This window comes from Pongo abelii, chromosome 20 (assembly GCF_028885655.2).
Source record: "Pongo abelii isolate AG06213 chromosome 20, NHGRI_mPonAbe1-v2.0_pri, whole genome shotgun sequence".
Lineage (NCBI taxonomy): Eukaryota > Metazoa > Chordata > Mammalia > Primates > Hominidae > Pongo > Pongo abelii.
The window spans coordinates 843,657-863,684 of NC_072005.2; the positions used below are offsets into that span (position 1 = coordinate 843,657).

General features: G+C 59.4%; 2 protein-coding genes across 3 annotated transcripts; one reads left to right on the top strand and one right to left on the bottom strand.

The window, feature by feature from the left end:
* Positions 1-676: 676 nt before the first annotated feature.
* Positions 677-7,973, bottom strand: POLR2E (RNA polymerase II, I and III subunit E; the record flags this gene model as incomplete). The annotated part of the gene is given in 8 exon segments (NM_001133351.1): positions 677-1,198; positions 1,937-2,016; positions 2,348-2,426; positions 2,553-2,611; positions 3,365-3,445; positions 4,459-4,574; positions 6,551-6,725; positions 7,888-7,973. Coding segments are annotated over 7 exon segments (633 nt in total). The 3' UTR covers positions 677-1,198; positions 1,937-1,950.
* Positions 7,974-16,484: 8,511 nt separating this feature from the next.
* On the top strand, positions 16,485-19,449 carry GPX4 (glutathione peroxidase 4). Of its 2 annotated transcripts, none has more exons than XM_024237258.2 (7): positions 16,485-16,717; positions 17,856-17,950; positions 18,036-18,180; positions 18,330-18,481; positions 18,911-18,935; positions 19,068-19,127; positions 19,206-19,449. In XM_024237258.2, the coding sequence occupies exons 1-7, from the start codon at positions 16,634-16,636 to the stop codon at positions 19,236-19,238; spliced, it is 594 nt and encodes a 197-aa protein (XP_024093026.1). In that variant the 5' UTR covers positions 16,485-16,633; the 3' UTR covers positions 19,239-19,449. The 2 variants fall into 2 exon arrangements, with proteins under 2 accessions (XP_024093026.1, XP_003780465.3); XM_003780417.5 differs by lacking the exon at positions 16,485-16,717 and adding an exon at positions 17,377-17,605.
* The last annotated feature ends 579 nt before the right edge of the window (positions 19,450-20,028 follow it).

Sequence of the window (20,028 nt, forward strand, 5' to 3'; positions counted from 1 at the left end):
TTCCCAAACTAAGACTGTGTACATGACACACTCTGTCCCCACCCAACTCCCCAGCCCCGGGAACCCCCATCCTACTTCCAGTCTCTGATGCCTCTAGCGACCTCCTAGGAGTGACATCAGTGTTTGTCCCTTTGTGTCTGGCTTGCTTTGGCCGAGACAATTTTGAAAAAAGTACATTTGCAGAGAAGGGGAAGCACTATCCCCATCACACCCGCCGTCCGCGGCCCGGGGATCTGGGGACCCTGCTGCGCAGAACAGTGGGCGCAATACAGACCACCGATCACACGAGGGAGAATTCCATCTTAATAAAGCTGCTGTGAATAAACACATGCGGCCAGGTTCAACTTGGGCAGGCGAGGCCTTCTGAAATCAGACAGTAAGCAAAGGGGGAAGTAGAGCCAGATCCCAAACGTCTATACGAGGAACTGGCTGCAAACCGCAGCTGCACAAGCCAGAGAACAACTCCACACCCTCACGGGAAAGGAAGAGAGACAGACAGGCTCACGCCTTACCCAGGAGCACGAAGTGGGAGGGCAGGGTGAGGGCCTGGGGAGGCGCTGACCCCCGAAGCCAGGGCCAGAGAAAGCGAGCGCGAGGAGGGCCCACCTGCCAAGCTGCCCTCGTGTGCTCGGGGTGAGGCAAGGCCACCTGCTGAAAACCTTGTTAGTCGGCCTGGTTTCTATACCAAGCACATTTATTTGCTCAAAACATCTTTAACATTTGAAAACACCCAACCTCCTTCAACAACCGAGAACTCCAGAGCTGGAATCTTGCACCCTGGTGGCTTGAGCGCGTGCACGGCTGTGAGTGGAGTGAGGAGCTGAGGCCAGGCGGGGGCCACCACGCATCAGGGCCCCCGAGGGAGGGAAGACGAGGGGAGCCCAGGAGGAAGCAGGGGCTGGTGGGAGACCCGGACCCCAAACCCCCAACAGATGGGACCCAGCACCAGCTGCGCCCAGGTGACCTCCCTCTGGGGGCCTTGTCCCTTCTGAGGCTGCATCTCGCACAAATCCACAGGTGAATGGGGCGGGCTGGGCCACAGGAAGCCTCACCCCAGGACGGGAAAACTTGGGTGGAGGCCACCTGCCTTGGGGAGTCCGGAGGAGCAGCAGCTGTGAGAGCTGGGGGGCCGGATTCTGGCAGGACAGGGGCGTTCGTCCTGCAGGGATGGGGGTCACTGTCTGTCCGCCTCCAGGGGCTGGCAAAGAGGAGGAGGGTGGTCACGCGAGAGGGGCAGATCCAGTGTGCCCAGGACAGCCCAACGCCCACTCAGCGTGAGGGGGTGCGGGAGGCCTGGCAGGAGGAGGCCCAGGCCACAGTGCAGAGGCGGCTCACTTGTGCCCAGCGGTCACACAGGCGTGAGCAGTAGCTCTGACCTCAAAGGAACCGTGCCAGCGTCAGACCGGGCCGAGCCCCACTCCTGGGCTGAGTGTGAAGTGGGGCGGCCTGCCAGGACAGCACCTCGCCATGACCAGAGTCCAGGGGAAGCTGGGAGGCTCTCGCCATGGGCAGAGGCTGTCCCGCTCCTGAGACTCCGGCCAGTCCCTCCCAAGGTGCCCACTCAGGGAAGGGTTGGCCTGAAGCTGTGCCTCCTCTCTCAGGTCTGGGGTCTCTGGGCAGGTTTCTAAACCTTCTTCTGGAAAGTCCCGCCACACACCTGCCACGCAGGTGACTGTCTCCCGCTTCTAAGGTGGGTCAGCGGTGGCAGAGACACACGCCCCGCGTACCAGGACTCTCCCTTCCAGGTGCAGAGCCCCAGGAGCTGCAGCCTGCAGTCGGGTGGGGTCTGGGGGTGTCCTGAGCGCCTGGTGGCCCAACTGGGCTGGTGCTAGGAAGGGCTTGCTGCTGGACGAAGCAAGAACAGCCCTGCACACCGGCGGAGGGGACGACACCCGTCTCTGACCCCACCTCGGTGCCTGTCCCTCGGCCGTCTCACCTGTCAGGCGGCAGCTACTGCACCAGCCGGTAGGTGATGTACCTGCCCGCCGTCTCACTGGGTCGGATGATCTTCACCACCTGCAGAGGCAGAGAGCAGGGGTTGCGAATACTTGACGGACCTCACTGCAGTCACCAGACAGCAGGCGGACAGCACACGGGCTGGGGATGGCCGGCAGGGGTCCGAGATGCCGACCCTGGGCTGCGGGACTCGCTCCCTGGGAACCTGGGTCACGCTCTTCTCTGGACCCAGTGGCCCTGGCTTTAAGAGGGGGAGATTGGGGGTGTGGTCTCGAGGTCCCCTCCAGGCCCTGGGTCCAGGGGGAGGGGCTGTCGGGGAGGGACAGAAGCCCCCTTCTCTGAGTGGTCAGCTCAGAGCAGCCCTAGTGCCCTTTCTCCCTGCAGGACTCACCTGCCCACGCTTTATCCCAAAGTAGCGCGCCACAGGGTCCCCCGCCTGGATCCTGGGCAGCTGGTTCTCTCGGAGCTTACTGCGAAGCAGAGTCAGGAAAATGCTAGACAGGGCTGTGGGGGGGGTGGGGGGAGTGGGGATGCGGAAGTCTTGAGGGACAGGGAGGGACAGGGAGGGGCAGGGCCAGTGGGGCTGGAAAGGATACTATCGGGCCAGCAGCTCTGTCACCTCCTCCTTGGTCATGACGACATGCTCAGGGACCAGCTGCCAAGAGAGGAAGCCACCAGGCATCACCAAGGGCTGGTCAGACCCCACATGGCTCCCAGATGCCACCACAACTCCTGCACCTCCAGATGGACAAGAGCCCTGAACCCCACCCCGATCCCCGGCACTCAGGGAGCCCAACCACCCCACCCCGGCTCCACAGGCGGGAGATGGAGTCACAGCTCCTGGAGCTTCTGAGGCAGACGGGCTGGGCACAGCCACCTCCTGCTGGCACTCCTCCTGTCCCAGCACTAGGGTCCCTCCACACTCCCAGCAGTCCAGATTCTACAGGCTGGGGTGGGCCTGGGGATCTGCATTTCTTTTTTTTTGAGGAGTCGTCTTGCTCTGTCTCCCACGCTGGAGTGCAATGGCGCAATCTCGGCTCCCCGAGTAGCTGGGACTACAGGTGCCCGCCACCACGCCCAGCTAATTTTTTTGTATTTTCAGTAGAGATAGGGTTTCACCGTGTTAGCCAGGATGGTCTCGATCTCCTGACCTCGTGATCCACCCACCTCGGCCTCCCAAAGTGCTGGGATTACAGGCATAAACCACCGCGCCCAGCCGGGATCTGCATTTCTAGGAAGCTCCCGGGTTCGGCTGCTGCAGGCCCAGGGCCACCCTTTGTGAACCCTGTCCTCCATGCACTAATGGGAACACCTGCCCTGGGCCCCAGATCCCACATCCTCCTGGCCACCCACAAACCCTGCATCTCTGCCGGCCCCACACAGGCGGGACTCTGCGGCAGGCGCCCACCTCATGCTCCGTGATGTTGATGAGTAGCTCCTGCTGCAGAAACTGCTCCAGGATGTACTTGGGTGCCATGTCAACCAGAGACTGGAAGAGAGTGGCTCTCAGGCACGGGCCTGGAGAGGCCCAGACAACCCGACCTCCATTTCCTGCCTCAAGCTACCTGGGGCTCACTCGTGTGCCCCAACATCACACCCACGTCGTAAATCAGAAAACCCCACCGCCAGCCCAGGAGCCTTGAACAGCCCGCCCCTCCCCAGCCTCTCTGCTCATCAAGGGCCTCCTGTCACAAGCAGTGATGAGGCCGTGGAAACTCGGATGTGTTTCCATCTGTCACACGCCTCCAGGGGCGGCCCTCAGAGCTGGCAGGGCGACCTCTTCCCCATACAGGGGTGCTGCTTTGTGTGGCTGCGTAAACCCCACAGCTGGTGGGCCAGGGACTAAACTGCTCTGCTGACTGCCCATCACAGCACAGCACAGCAGTCTAGCTCAGGAGTGTCCAACAGACAGATGGGCAACACGGATAGACCCCTGGAGGACCCCATGCCAGGCCTCCTCTGCAAGTCCCCTTGGACATCAGCTCAGGACAAAGAACCTCCGGCTCCTGGAATCTGCACCAGGCCGAGGGCTGAAGCCCACAGGAGCTGGCGAGAAGCACAGTGCCCTCCACCCTGACACCCCTCCTGAGAGCTGGGGGAAGATGGCGGCTGCCTGGGGTGGGGCTGGGGTCAGCAGTGGAGCCCATGGACGGGAGAGGACGGCGGCTGCCTGGGGTGGGGCCCATGGACGGGAGAGGACGGCGACTGCCTGGGGTGGGGCCCATGGATGGGGGAGGACGGCGGCTGCCTGGGGTGGGGCCCATGGACGCGGTGGGAGGGAGGCAGTCGGGGCTTGTCGGACATCCCGGCCACATCCTCCAGGGCACCCTGGCTGGCCTAGCCCAAAGCCCAAGGCATATGGCCGCCTGTGGGTACTGCTCGCGGGAGGAGGCTGGGGAGGGTGAGAGGCTGGTGGGGTGGGCCAGGGCAGGGGTGCCCACCTGCTCGGGGGAGGAGGCTGGGGAGGGGGAGAGGCTGGCGGGGTGGGGCGGGGGTGCCCACCTGCTTGGCGGAGGGTGTCATGCCCTGCTGCACCACGATGAGGGCCCGCGTGATGTTCTCCTCCTGCATGCGCTGGCAGTACACCTTGATGGTCTTGATGCCCACCTTGGGCTCCTCTGCAGACAGAGAGCGTGCTGGCCTGCACCACCCTGGGCCCTCCTGGCCCTCACCCACCCAGACCCCAGAGCACCCGAGTTCCAGCCCCATTCCACACAGGTGCTTCTCCTGCTCGGGCCTCGGCTTCCGCGTTTGCAAAATGAGGCCTGAGTTGCAGGATCCCAGGACAGGGGAAGAGAGGACTGAAACCTCTCATTCACCCGGAGACAGGGACAGGGGGCTGACACCCCTCAGTCACCCAGAGACCAGGGAGAAGCAGAGACCTTCAACTCTGAGAGGCTCCCACCCTGGGCAGTTCTGGGGAGGCGGGTGACTCAGCACCAGCCTCTGCAACAAGCACACCTCACACCCCAGGACACTCTCTTTAAGAAGCATCACCTGAGGCCGGGTGCGGTGACTCACACCTGTAATCTTAGCACTTTGGGAGGCTAAGGCAGGTGGATCACTTGAAATCAGGAGTTCTAAACCAGCCTGGCCAACGTGGTGAAACCCCGTCTCAATTAACAATACAAGCCGGGAGTGGTGGCTCACGCCTGTAATCCCAGCACTTTGGGAGGCCGAGGCGGGCAGATCACGATGTCAGGAGATCAAGACCATCCTGGCTAACAAGGTAAAACCCCGTCTCTAATAAAAATACAAAAAATTAGCCGGCGCCTGTAGTCCCAGCTACTCGGGAGGCTGAGGCAGGAGAATGGCGTGAACACGGGAGGCAGAGCTTGCAGTGGGCGGAGATTGCGCCACTGCACTCTAGCCTGGGCAACAGAGCGTGACTCTGTCTCAAAAAAATTAATTAATTAATAAACAATACAAAAAGAAAAAGTAGCCAGGTGAGATGGTGTATGCCTGTCAACCTAGCTTTTTAGGAGGCTGAGGTGGGAAGATTGTTTGAACCCAGGAGGTGGAGGTTGCAGTGAGCCAAGATTGCGCCACTGCACACTCCAGCCTGGGTGACTAAGGCAGGCTCAGTCTCAAAAAAAAAAAGAAGACTGGGCGCAGTGGCTCACGCCTGTCATCCCAGCCCTTTGGGAGGCTGAAGCGGGTGGATCACCTGAGGTCAGGAGTTTGAAAGCAGCCTGGCCAACACAGTGAAACCTCATCTCTACTAATATACAAAGAAAAACTAGCCAGGCATGGTGGTGGGTGCCTGTAATCTCAGCTACTCAAGCTGAAGCAGGAGAATCGCGTGAACTCAGAAGGTGGAGGCTGCAGCAAGCTGAGATGGCACCACTGCACTCCAGCCTGGGCGACAGAATGAGACTCTGTTTAAAAAAAAACAAAACAAAACTCAGCAGCATCACCAGGTCCGCTTGACCGACATGCTCCGTCACTCCACTGATTAACTCTGGGTGCAGGGCTGCGCCCCTAAGGCGCTTGCAATCCCCCAACCGCTGAGGGCTTTAGAGCCATAGTGGGGAGGCAGACAGGTGGGGAGACTTCCGCAAAGCAGGTGCTGAAACCGAGGGTCCCGGGTTCCTGGGAAAAGAGGCCCGAGCACAAGCTCGAGGGATGAGTAGCGGACGCTGACAGGGGAGAAGGGGCATGGGGTGCGGAGGAATGGGCTGGGGAGGGCAGGGGCCGCAGCTCACAAGGAGGCTGCGCTGACCCAGACGGGGCCTCCTGGGCCAGGCCAAGAAGCTGGAAGAGCACCCAACGGCCAGGATGGGGGAGCCAAGGGACACACAAGGGCAAAAAGGTCATGGGGGGCTGGGAGTGAGTGGGGAGGTCCTTGGGACTCTCCTAGTTGGCGGGAAGAGAGAAGGGGACTGAGAGGGAAACTAGAAAGAGGCTGTGCATGAGAGGGGTCAGAGGTCAACGGCATCGCCCACAGCAAGGAAGGGGAGGGGAGTTTTCCTCCCAGCCTGGGCAGAGAGACAAATGCTGGGCACCAGGCGAGTGGGGGGTGGGTGCTAGCAGCCGGCTCCTCGGCAGGTGCTCGGGTGGCTCCACCGGAACTCCCCCGGGACCCGCTGCTCACCTGGAAAGAACACAAACATCTGGTCGGTGGGGTCATCGTTGTGGGCCACCAGCACGGTGAGGTCCGTGCGCCGCGGCCGCCCCTCACTCGGCTTGTCCCCAAATTGGGCTTTGAACTCCTCCAGGGTCTGGTCAAGCTCGTCCTGGGTCACCAGGTAGCCACGGTCGTGGCACAGCTGCAGAGAGAAAGAACCAGCTGACCCCAGGGCAGAGAGAGGAAGGCGGCCAGAGCTCGTGACCCGGAAGTCAGACCTGCGGCTGCTGCAGAGGACAGAGGTGAACAGCAAATGGGCTGAACACTCACTGTGTGCCCCATGAGAGCCACCCCGGCCCCCACAGCCCCACACCACAGGATGGGACCAGTGTGATCCTGAGAGGATCGCAGAGATGTCCAGCCTTGACCAAGACCGTCTGTCCATCCAGCCTCACAGGAACCTGGCAGGGAGCAAAGCCCTCCAAACCACTTTGCAGAGCTACCCTAAAGGCAGGGACAAAGGCGGGGCGCGGAGGCTCACGCCCGTGATCCCAGTGCTTAAGGAGGCCGAGGCAGGAGGGTTGCTTGAGGCCAGTTCAAGGATGCAGTAAGCTATGATTGCACGACTGCACTGCTGCCTGGGCGACAGAGTGAAACCTTATCTCTTAAAAAAAAATGACAGGGACCGAAACATATGTGACTTCAGGCTGACAATGTTTGAGGCCCGGAGGAAGGAGAATCAGGCTGCGGGGGGCTTCGCTGAGGACAAGGGCGAGGAGTGGGAAGCAAGACAAAGCAAAAGCTCTCAAACGGCCCCAATGGCTGAGGCAGGACCCTGAACCGCAGGCTCTCAGGCCTCTGCCCGGCTTCCAAACCGGACTCGGCCCAGTGGCCTCCATCTGCCCCAGACCCCAAGGCACGGGTTCCAAGCTCCACGTCCCCATCGAAAGCCTCAGCTCGCCCGCTGCTTCCCAACCACCAACTCTGCCAGCCTCGGATGCTGAGACTCCCTGGCGTTCAGGACGCAAGGACAAATGGCGACGCTGAATCGCAGAGAGGGGCAGAGTCTGGGGGCGCCCCCCGTCCCCATTCCTCCTCTCGCCGCCATGCGCGCCGCACCAGCCGGAGCCGCCCGCCCACCCTTAAGCCCCGCATCCGGACGTCTCGAAACCCCCTCCCTTCCCCGCTGCCGGCTCAGGTCGGGTCCAGCGCCTGGCATCCCCGGCGGCCTCGGGGCCTCCCGTATCGGCCCGGCCCTTCGTCGCTGCTGCTCCGACGGGACTACGAGACGCCGAGCTCGACCCCACCTCGGGCCCCTGCACCCGCCGCCCGCGCCCCCGCCCCCAACACCACGCGCGACTCACCTGCATGATGGTCTTGCGGATTTTCCAGAGCCGGTACGTCTCCTCCTCGTCGTCCATGGCCGCCGCCGCTCGCACCCCTTATGCGTGCGAGAACCCGCGCGGACTGCGCCTGCGCCGAATACGAATCAGGCCCCCTCCACCTAACCCCGCCCCGCGCTGGGCTGTCGTCGGCGAATGCCTGAATGCAGCAACGTCTGGGATCGGCAGCACCAAGGGCAGCCCGAGCCTTACGAGAGCGGCAGTTGGCTGAGCGAGACTCTCGCCTCCGTAGTTCTCGTGTGCCTTTGGCCGCACGGCCTCTCGGGAGTTGTAGTTTCCGTTCAACTCCCACCTTGGGGCAACAGTTTAGAATCCATGAGGCGGGGGCGAAGTGTGGACGGGGAAACTGAGGCCTGGATGGGGTCAAGGGGCAGCTCGGCTCCTAGGGATGGTCTGGGAGCCTAGTGGGAACTCTATAAATATTTGTGCATCAAACTGTACAGGGTTTCCTCCGTTGGCTCCAGGCCAGGTCAGGGTTAATTCCCTTGGGCCTCAGTTTCCCTACCTGTGCAATGGCAATAAAGTGTCCCTACCTTAGACGGTTAACTGAGAGTCTTAGGTAGAGCTAGGCATATCTCTAGGTGCTTATTAAGTCCCCTCACCTCTGTCCTCTCCCCTGAGCGCCACCAGCCTAGCCTGGGTATCTCCCCACCCCAGACTCTTCCTGTCTTTGCAAACCTCCTCACTTCCCCAGGTTCAAGGAGAACCCCAGCCCAGCACTTGCTGTGTGCAGGCAATCAGTAACTTATTCAGTGATGCATTCATTAATTCAACATTTACTCAGCAACCTACAGTGATGGTGAATAAAACAGGCCAAGTATCCCTCGCATTCAGATACAGACAAGATTTAGTAAAATATAATAAATAACGTGGCCGGGCGCGGTGGCTCATGCCTATAATCCCAGCACTTTGGGAGGCTGAGGCGGGCAGAGCATGAGATCAGGAGTTTAAGACCATCCTGGCTAACACGGTGAAAGCCCGTCTCTACTAAAAATACAAAAAATTAGCTGCGCCAGGTGGCGGGTGCCTGTAGTCCCAGCTACTTAGGAGGCTAAGGCAGGAGAATCTCGTGAACCTGTAAGGTGGAGGTTTCAGTGAGCCAAGATCGTGCCACTGCACTCCAGCCTAGGCAACAGAGCAAGACTCTGTCTCAAAAATAAAATGAAATAAAATAAAATAAAATAAATAACAACGTTAGAAAGCGACAAAGCTACGGAAGAAGAAAGAGCAGAAAGGCTAAGTGACATGGGGAGAAGGGGAGAACTGCAGTATCAGATGGGGAGGTCAGCGAATACAGTGAGGACAGATTCAAGCAAAAATCCTATTAGGAGTGGTGGCTCATCACTGTAATCCCAGCACTTTGGGTGGCCAAGGCGGGCAGATCATGAGATCAGGAGTTCCAGACCAGCTTGGCCAACATGGTGAAACCCTGTTTCTACTAAAAATACAAAAATTAGCCAGGTTTGGTGGTGGGCGCCTGTACTCCCAGATACTCGAGAGGCTGAGGCAGGAGAATCACTTGAACCCGGGAGGCGGAGGTTGCAGTGAGCCGAGATCGCACCACTGCACTCCAGCCTGGGTGACAGAGCAAGACTCCATCGAGAAAAAAAAAAAAAAAATCCCGTTGGGCGGGATGGCTCACACCTGTAATTGCAGCACTTTGGGAAGCTGAGTGGGGAGGATCCCTTTGTTGTAGTTTTGCAATTTTTAGTTGTCACTGACTTTTTTACACTGATATTTGAGATTCTTTTTGGGGGGCTGCCGGGGGCTACTTTTTTTTTTTTCCTGAGACAGAATCTCACTCTGTCCCCCAGGCTGGAGTGCAGTGGCGCCATCTCGGCTCACTGCAAGTTCCGCCTCCCGGGTTCACACCATTCTCCTGCCTCAGCCTCCCGAGTAGCTGGGACTACAGGCACCTGCCACCACGTCTGGCTAATTTTTTGTATTTTTAGTAGAGACGGGGTTTCACCATGTTAGCCAGGATGGTCTCAATCTCCTGACCTCATGATCCGCCCGCCTCAGCCTCCCAAAGTGCTGGGATTACAGGTGTGAGCCACCCCGCCCGGTCTGTGCAGGCTTTCTTATCTAACTACCTAAGTTTTCTTTCTCACCTTGAGGCCAGGAGTTTGAGACGAGCCTAGGCAACATAGGAAGACCCCATTTCTTTTTTCGTTGTTGTTTTTTGAGACCAAGTCTCGCTCTGTCACCCAGGCTGGAGTACAGTGGCGTAATCTCAGCTCACTGCAGCCTCCACCTCCTGGGTTTAAATGATTCTCCTGCCCTGGCCTCCCAAGTAGCTGGGATTACAGGCGTGAGCCACCACACCTGGCTAATTTTTTTGTATTTTTGGTAGAGACGGGGTTTCACCATGTTAGCCAGGCTGGTCTTGAACTCCTGACCTCAGATGATCTGCTCGCCTCGGCCTTCCAAAGTGCCGAGATTACAGGCGTGAGCCACCGCACCCAGCCAGGAAGACCCCATTTCTACAAAAAAATTTAAAAATTAGCTGGGCGTGGTGGGTGCACCTGTAGTCCCAGTTACTTGGGAGGCTGAGGTGGGAAGATCTAGGATCACCTGAGCCCAGTGGTTGAGGTTGCAGTGAGCTGTGATTGTGCCACTGCACTCTAGTCTGGGTGACAGAGCAAGACGCTGTCTCCAAACAAACAGAAAACAAAAACCAGAAGAGGAGAGAGAGGAAACCTGGGGTTGCCTGGGGATAGCTGTATCAGGCAGACAGCACAGCCAGGGCAGAGGCCCTGAGGCTGTGCCTCACCTGGAGTGTTCCTGGCAGGGAAGGGGCAGGAGAGGGGGTCAGAGGGCAAGGTGGGGCAGGTCCCATGAGGCCTTGCTGGTCAGGGTGAAATGTTTGGAGCTGCTGTGTTGGGAAATGACTGTCGGGAACCGGGGCAGAAGCGAGAGACCACGGAGGGACTGGGAAGACAAACTTGCCACAAGTCGGGGTGGCTCCAACTATGGTAGAGGCAAGCACAGAGCGGGGAGGGTGCCACAGGGCGAGAAAAAGAGGGAGAAAGGGAACAAAGCTGTCCCTGTGAGCAGTGAAAAGAGGAGTGGGAGGGTGGAGGACTGTAGGTCGAGGTGAGCTCTGGAGTTCAGGGCAAGGTCTAGGGGATGGACGTGCAGGCAGGGTGGCCACATGGTGAAGATTAGAGCCGGGAGCCTGGACCAGGTCCTGGGAGCAGAGCAGAGTCCGGGAGAGTGAGTCCAGCCCTGCTGGTGTTCAGAAGCCCGGAGAAGGAGAGGAGGCAGCAGCAGGAGGGGAGGGAGGCTCAGCACAGACACTGGAGCAGCCCCTGAGCTGCAGACCTGGCTGTGTGATCTCAGGCAGGTTACTCAACTTCTCTGTGCCTCCCCCTCCCCTCCCTTGTAAAACAGGGACAAGAACAGCACCCACTTCATAGGGTAATTGGCTAATAATTGCAATGTACATAGAGCAGCGCCTGGCACCAGCACTGCATAAGTGTTCCTTAATAGGATAAAGGGCAGGAGGTTGCCAGGTCTCCTGGAAACCCGGTGAGGAAGGTGTCTAGGGGCAGAGGGAGGGAGTGGCTATGTGATGCCACCGCCAAGTCAGCCTGAGGACTGAGCAGGGATTCGCCTAGCAGACATTGCGTGTGACTCAGGGAAGGGGGCCAGTGCCTGGCAGGACAGATTTGAGGGAGGAGGGGAATTGGAGTTGTAGGGCAGATACATTGGGGGGTGGTCAGGAGACGGACAGGGCTCAGGGGTGAATTTTATGACAGAAGAAAGGGCACCTGCAATAAAGACCCAGTAGTGACCTGCAAATCCGGGGGCAGAGGTGGATTAAGAGAGGCTAAGCCCAAGCCAGGGGCGGCCTGGATGGTAACAGCAGAGCCAGAGGCCCAAAAGTCAGGCCATGATCCACACACAGGGCAGGTGAAAACGTAAGAAAGTGCAGCCGCTATAGAAAACAGTCTGGTCGGCCAGGCACAGTGGCTCATGCCTGTAATCCAAGTGCTTTGGGAGGCTGAGGCAGGCGGATCACCTGAGGTCAGGGGTTCAAGACCAGCCTGGCCAACATAGTGAAACCCCATCTCTACTAAAAATACCAAAATTAGCCGAGCGTGTTGGTGCAGGCCTGTAATCCCAGCTACTTGGGAGGCTGAGGGAGGAGAATCGCTTGAACCTAGGAGGTGGAGGTTGCAGCGAGCCGAGATCACACCACTGCACTCCAGCTTGGGCAAAAAGAGTGAAACTCCATCTCAAAAAAAAAAAAAAAAAAAAACAGTCTGGTGGATCCTCAAATTGTTACACAAAGAGTCACCATATGACTCAGCAATTCCGCTCCTAGGCATACACCCAAGAGAAATGAAAACATACGCCCACACAAACACTTGTACAGCTTTACAAACTCAAAAAGTGAAAACAACCCATAGCTGGGCATGGTGGCGCATGCCTGTAATCTCAGCTATTCAGGAGGCTGAGGCAGGAGAATCACTTGAACCTGGGAGGCGGAGGTTGCAGTGAGCTGAGATTGCGCCACTGCACTCCAGCCTGGGCAACAGAGTGAGACTCTGTCTCAAAAAAAAAAAACAAACAAACCAGATGTCCACCCACAGATGAATAAATGAACACAACGTGATCCCTCCACACACGGGAATATTTCTCAGCCATGAAAAGGAATGACGAGGCTCTGACACAGGCCACAATGTGGATGCAGCCTGAGGACCTCATGCTCAGTGAGAGAAGCCAGGCACAAAAGAACATGCAGTGTGTGATCCCATTTCTATGAAATGTCCAGGACAGGCCCATCCATGGAGACACGAGGGGATGTGTGGGTGCCAGGTCCTAGGGGAGGAGATGGAGAGTGAAGGCTGATGGGGTCTGGGCTTCCTTTGGGGACAATGAAAATATTCTGAGCTGGGTGCGGTGGCTCATGCCTGTAATCCCAGCACTTTGGGAGGCCTAGGCAGGTGGATCACCTGAGGTCGGGAGTTTGAGACCAGCCTGACCAACGTGGAGAAACCCTGTCACTATTAAAAATACAAAATTAACCGGGTGTGGTGGCGCATGCCTGTAATCCCAGCTACTCGGGAGGCTGAGGCAGGAGAATTGCTTGAACCCGGGAGGTGGCGGTGCAGTGAGCCGAGATCGTGCCATTGCACTCCAGCCTGGGCAACAAGAGCGAAATTCTGTCTCAAGAGAAAAAAAAAATTCTGGAACTAGATAGAGGTGATGGTCTCATAACATTGTACACGTCCTAAAAACACTGAATTGTACACTTTGAAGTGGTTAAAATGTTGAATTTCATACGTATTTTGTTTGAATTTCAGAAATTTTTTTTTTTTTTTGAGACAGAGTCTTGCTGTATCCCCCCAGGCTGGAGTGCAGCGACACGCTCTCGGCTCACTGCAACCTCCATCTCCCGGGTTCAAGCAATTCTCCTGCCTCAGCCTCCTGAGTAGCTGGGATTACAGGTGCGCGCCACCACTCCCGGCTAATTTTTGTATTTTTAGTAGAGATGGGGTTTCACCATGTTGGCCTCCCCAAGTGCTGGGATTACAGGCGTAAGCCACTATGCCTGGCCCTAATTTCTGTATTTTTAGTAGAGACAGTTTCCCCATGTTGGCCAGGCTGGCCTCAAACTCCTAACCTCAGGTGATAGGCCTGCTTCAGCCTCCCGAAGTGCTGGGATTACAGATGTGAGCCACCGTACCCAGCCAAAAGGTTTTTTTTGAGATGGAGTCTCGCTCTGTCGCCCAGGCTGGAGTGCAGTGGCGTGATCTCGGCTCACTGCAAGCTCCGCCTCCCAGGTTCACGCCCTTCTCCTGCCTCAGCCTCCTGAGTAGCTGGGACTACAGGGGCCCGCCACCACCCCAGCTAATTTTTTGTATTTTTAGTAGAGATGGGGTTTCACCTTGTTAGCCAGGATGGTCTCCATTTCCTGACCTCATGATCCGCCCGCCTCGGCCTCCCAAAGTGCTGGGATTACAGGCGTGAGCCACCGAGCCCGGCCAAAAAGTTCTTAAAAAAGAAATCAAGCCACAGGACAGCCCCTCCTCAGTCCTTCCTGGAGCCAGGGGCTGCTCTAGAAAGATCTGTGGCAACACAGCTTCCTGCAGGGACACTCAAGAACTTCCGCCCTCACAGGGAAGCCTTGCTGGAGCCTTGAGAGGTCCCCAAGACTCCATTTCCCTGTTTGTGAAATGGGGACACTCTGGGAAAAGCTGTGAAGCCCCCAGCACAAATCTCTCCCAGAGCCTGGGCCCCGTTCTCAGATCGGAGGTCACGATCCCGTGTTTTCCCCACTTCTGACCTTATCACAACTGGCAGGAAGTCAGGAATGGGATAAAGTCTCTCCGCGGAGCTGTGGGTGCTGAGCTGTTTTTCTGGCAACCCTGAAATAAACTCCCATTTCAGTGCACATGTTTGCAACAAACTTAAGGAAAACAACTCTGGCAAAATTGCAAACAGCTGAGCCTTCGCAAGGGTAAGAACAGAGTCACCAGTGTGGCCCTGTCACCCGGCACTGCCAGGGCGGGAGGAGATGGGGGGGTTTCCTGAGAAGTCAGACAATGGGGTTTGACTCCAAGAACTTGGCCTCTGGGGGCTGGGCGGGAACAAAGCCATGTGAACAGGCTTATGCAAGACCAGGATTCTGCCAGCCCTGCTCAGGGATCCTTGCTTCACTGCCTCTGCCACCAAACCATCTATGACGCCTCTGGGCTGCATCTGGCAGGCCTGAGTTGGGGGCAGTGGCAGGGGCTGGCTCACAGGTCCCCCCAAGTCAACCCGGCCCTGAGTCTGTCTCTGAAGAAATATTCAGTGCAGGGTCAGAAAAGGTTAAGACCTTGAGGGCAACATACAAATCCCAAGCACCTAGGCGGGGTAGAGTGGCTCACGCCTGTAATCCCAGCACTTTGGAAGGCTGAGGCAGGCGGATCACCTGAGGTCGGGAGTTTGAGACCAGCCTGACCAACATGGTGAAACCCCATATCTACTAAAACTACAAAAATTAGCCGGGCATGGTAGCGCATGCCTGTAATCCCAGCTACTCTGGAGACTGAGGCAGGAGAATCACTTGAACCCAGAAAGCGGAGGTTGCAGTGAGCTGAGATGGAGCCACTGCACTCCAGCTTGGGTAACAGACCAAGACTCCTCAAAAAAAAAAAAAAAAAAAAAATCCAAACCCCTGCCTGTACAGGGGTCAAAGTCCAATCACAGTGACTCAGTTCCCAAGTATGAGGTGAGTGTTTCTGTTGCCAAATGTCCAAGCCACGAAGTGAAAAACAGAGTTGGAAGCCAAGATGTGGGGCAGTATGGGCTCTGGGTGTGCCCATACCTTGTAATGTTAGAACTGTAAGAAAACCCTCCAGATTTGTGTTTATTTTCTGAGCACATACTGCGTGTCCCTGCGTGGGCAGCTGCCCCTGGGGGTGGGAGCCCAGGAAACTCCAGGTTCTCAGTTAAATGGTTACTGTCTTGATGACTCTCAGGTCCCAGTACCCACGTTATATAAGCGGCTCAGCACCCAGACCCAGGGATGCGGAGTCACTGGCCCCCTGCGCCCATGGCAGGGGTGAGGGGACACCCCCATGCCCTCTCTGGACACCCCCATAAGATGGGGCTGTGATGAGAAGCAAACCCAACTCAGTTTGGTTTCATTTACATTAAAAAGGCAAATCTCTTGGCCGGATGCAGTGGCTCACACTTGTAAACCCAGCACTCTGGGAGGCCGAGGCGGGCAGATCACCTGAGGTCAGGAGTTTGAGATCGGCCTGGGCAACATGGTGAAATCCCATCTCTACTAAAAATACAAAAAAATTAGCTGGGTGTGGTGGCTCGCTCATGTAATCCCAGCTACTCAGGAGGCTGAGTCAGGAGAATCGCTTGAACCCGGTGGGGGGTGGGGGGGTGGGGGGGGGTGGAGGTTGCAGTGAGCTGAGATAGCGCCACTGCACTCCAGCCTGGGCAAAAGAGCAAAACTGTGTCTCAAAAAAAAAAAAAAAAAAAAAAAAAGGCAAATCTCGGCCGGGCCTTTGGCTCACGCCTGTGATCCCAGCACTTTGGGAAGCTGAGGCTGGAGGATCACTTGAGGTCAGGAGTTTGAGACCAGCCTAGGCAACATAGCAAGACCCCCATGTCTACAAAACAATAATTAGCCAGGAATGGTGGATGAGCCTGTTGTCCCAGCTACTCGGGAAGCAGAGGCGGGAGGTTCGCTTGAGCCTGGGAGGTCGAGGCTGCAGTGTGCCCTGATCGTGCCACTGCACGTTAGCCTGGGCAACACAGCAAGACCCCGTCTCTGAAAAAAAAAGGTAAATAAGAGTTGGGGAGACTTTTCTGCGAGTTGGAGAAACCCCCTCGACGAGTCTTAAGTAGTATTCTCAAGCTGTCTGGCCTGCCGCCGCGCTGCGGTCAACCACCCGGATAACTCTGCGCTGCTGCTGCCCAACGTGCCGCCTGCCAGGACGCGGCCTCCTGGGCGCAAGCGAGCATGCGCAGTCGCCAACAACAAGTCCGCACGTCGGTCCCGCCCCCCTTCCCCGCCTTCTTCCCATTCCGGCCTCCCATTGGCTGACGTTGGCGCGAGCGCTCAACACCGACGCAGCTTGACCAATGAGCGCTCTGGAGGGCGTGGCCGTGGGAAAAGAGGTGCGGAAAGCCGACGCGCGTCCATTGGTCGGCTGGACGAGGGGAGGAGCCGCTGGCTCCCAGCCCCGCCGCGATGAGCCTCGGCCGCCTTTGCCGCCTGCTGAAGCCGGCGCTGCTCTGTGGGGCTCTGGCCGCGCCTGGCCTGGCCGGGACCATGGTGAGCGAGCGCCGCGGCTGTTGCCGGCCCAGTGACCGTTGGGGCGGGCGCGCGATCCCTGCCTCCGCTTGCCGGCGCGGGGAACCCTCGGGCTCCAGTGACCTTGGTGGGGGGCGTCTGGGGGCTCCCCCTCCCCACCCCCGGCCGGGCACGGACGCGGGTGACCGCACTGCGACGCGCTCCGCGGCCCTCCAGGCCGTTGTAGGCGCGCGGGCTGGGTTCGGGGAAGGGGAAAGGGCTGTTCAATGCGCGCGGGTTGGGGTCGGGGAAGGGACTGTCCAGGCCGTTGCGGGCGCGCGGGCTGGGGTCGGGGAAGGGGAAGGGGCTGTTCCACGCGCGCGGATCGTGGTCGGGGAAGGGGCTGTCCAGGCCACTGCGCGCGTGCGTGCCAGGGCCGGGGTCAGGGGTCCAGGCTTCCAGGGGGCGGGGTCCGGGACGGCTGGGGCGGAGCTGGACCGTTGGGGGCCACGGGTGGGCGTCTCCGGGCCGAGCGGGGCTGCTGCGCCCGAGCGGTTGGGGGCGCGGAGGGCTGGAAATCCCGGATCACGCGCCCCCGGGCGCCGCCCCGCCCCCGCACCTTGGCCTAGCGCGGTGGCGTCACAGTCGCGCAGCCTTGACTACGGCCTCCGGGCCTTTGTCCCCGGTAGCGGCGCTCGGGGTGGGGGAGCCAGGCGGGGCGGGAGACGGGCAGGTATGGGCCGCGGGGGCGCAAGTTCCCCCGGGCGCCGCAGGCAGCGGTGCCAGAGCCGGGGAAGGCGGCGGCCGCGAGCCCCTCGGCGGCGGAAGGCCCCAGCGTGCAGGCGCAGGAGGGCGCGGCGCCGGCGGAAGGAGCCCTGTCCCCGCAGCTTGCGACTGGAGATCCACGAATGTCCCGAGTCCCAGGACCCGGTGCGCGCGGGGCTCCCACACCGGCTGCTGTGGCACATTTTGGGATTGGAACCCTCTCTTGGCCTCCGGGTCTCCGGTAAAACCGGACCAGAAGTACAAGGGGGCGTGTGCGTTTAAGGAGGAGGAGCGTTCATGTTTTCAGGGCCGGAGGGCCCCGGTGTCCCCGCCACCGACCCGCTCCCTTCCTGCCTCAGGGTCCCGGGCTCAGCCTCCCGGCCACGCTGTTTGCTCAGCTTCCTTTGCCTTGCAGTGCGCGTCCCGGGACGACTGGCGCTGTGCGCGCTCCATGCACGAGTTTTCCGCCAAGGACATCGACGGGCACATGGTTAACCTGGACAAGTACCGGTGGGCGCTCGCCTGGGGTGGGGCGCAGGGCCGGGCCCTGGGAGGGGGCCCTGTTCTTCTGCGCTGACGCCGCCGACCCTCCCAGGGGCTTCGTGTGCATCGTCACCAACGTGGCCTCCCAGTGAGGCAAGACCGAGGTGAACTACACTCAGCTCGTCGACCTGCACGCCCGATACGCTGAGTGTGGTTTGCGGATCCTAGCCTTCCCGTGTAACCAGTTCGGGAAGCAGGTGGGCGGCTGCTGCGTCCCCCGGGCCTGCAGAGGCCGATGGGTGGGGGTCGGGGTGGGCTCCAGCCTGGAGAGGGCCTGGGAGTGTGCAGGGGGCCCGGACTGGGGGTGCCAGGCCCCCGACTCCCTCACACACCTTGGCCGCCACAGGAGCCAGGGAGTAACGAAGAAATCAAAGAGTTCGCCGCGGGCTACAACGTCAAATTCGATATGTTCAGCAAGATCTGCGTGAACGGGGACGACGCCCACCCGCTGTGGAAGTGGATGAAGATCCAACCCAAGGGCAAGGGCATCCTGGGAAAGTGCGTGACCTCTGGGGACAGTACGGCTGCCGGGGTGGGGGTGGGGGGGGGCTGCTGGGATGCTCACACCTCCCTGGGGGCAGAATGGCTTAGGGGGCAGTTGTGGGGAGGTGCTGGGACTCACATCGTGTGGCCTCCTGGGGGTAAGATGGCTCAGGGGGCCATGGAGGGCTGTGAAGGCAGCCAGGATGCCCACACCTTTGTGGCCTCCTGGGGACGGGATGGCTTGGGGGGGCTGTGGGGGGCTGTTGGGACTCTCACACTGCATGGCCTCCTGGGGGTAAGATGACTCTGGGGGGCCGTGGGGGCACTGTGGCTGTGGAGGCAGCCAGGGAAGCTCACACCCTTGTGGCCTCCTGGAGACAGGACGGCTTGGGGACTGTGGGGGGCTGCTGGGGACGCTCACACGTCCGTGTGCTTCTTTTCCAGTGCCATCAAGTGGAACTTCACCAAGGTAAGGGGGCTGTGGGGGGTAGGGACCAGCTTCCCCCGGCCACAGCCCTGGCTCAGATGGGCAGCAGGCAGGAAGGGCAGCCTCAGCCCCTTGCAGGGGTGGCCCCATAGTTTGGACACCATCTCTCCACAGTTCCTCATTGACAAGAACGGCTGCGTGGTGAAGCGTTATGGACCCATGGAGGAGCCCCTGGTAGGTCCTCTCTAGGGAGACTGCTTGGGGCAGGGGCTCGGGGGGTAGCTGCCCTAACCCAGCTTTCCTCCCTGACAGGTGATAGAGAAGGACCTGCCCCACTATTTCTAGCTCCACAAGTGTGTGGCCCCGCCTGAGCCCCCTGCCCACGCCCTCGGAGCCTTCCACCGGCACCCATGACGGCCTGCCTGCAAACCAGCTGCTGGTGGGGCAGACCCGAAAATCCAGCGTGCACCCCGCCGGAGGAAGGTCCCGTGGCCCGCTGGGCTTGGCTCGGCGCCCCCACCCCTGGCTGCCTTGTGGGAATAAACAGACAAATTGGTCTGCTGGATCTTTCTGCCTACGGGTTTGGGGGGGCCCTTTTGTCAGGGGCCCCTCCATGTCAGGGCCAGTTGCTGTCAGCTGCCAGGCTGGGGGTGCCATGGAGGTGGAGTGTTGTTGCCCCCTCTTCCTCCAGGCTCGGGGGCTGTGCTGGCTGGGGTGCTGGGGTGCAGCGAGATCTGGGCCCACTGGACACGGAGCCCTGGCTCTTAATCCATGCAGCCCCACCTGCTGTGCACAGGCAGGGCCTGGTAGGGCCGAGTCTTGGAGGAGATAATTCTAAGTGGCTGTTCTTCCTGGCCCTGGGCCTTAACCATTAGGATGTGGCTACTGGGGCCTCCTCTGGCCAAGGAGATAATTCTAAGTGGCTGTTCTTCCTGGCCCCGGGCCTTAACCGTTAGGAGGTGGCTACTGGGGCCTCCTCTGGCCAGGAAGCAGAAGTGCAGAGGCTGGAGGAACAGCGTGGCCCTGGTGGTGGGGATGTCCCCCCTCATCCACATGGGGCCAGCACAGGGCAGTGGGCAGAAAGGCCTGGTAACCAGGAGAGCCTGGGGGGATGCCCACGCACCCCTGCCCTTCC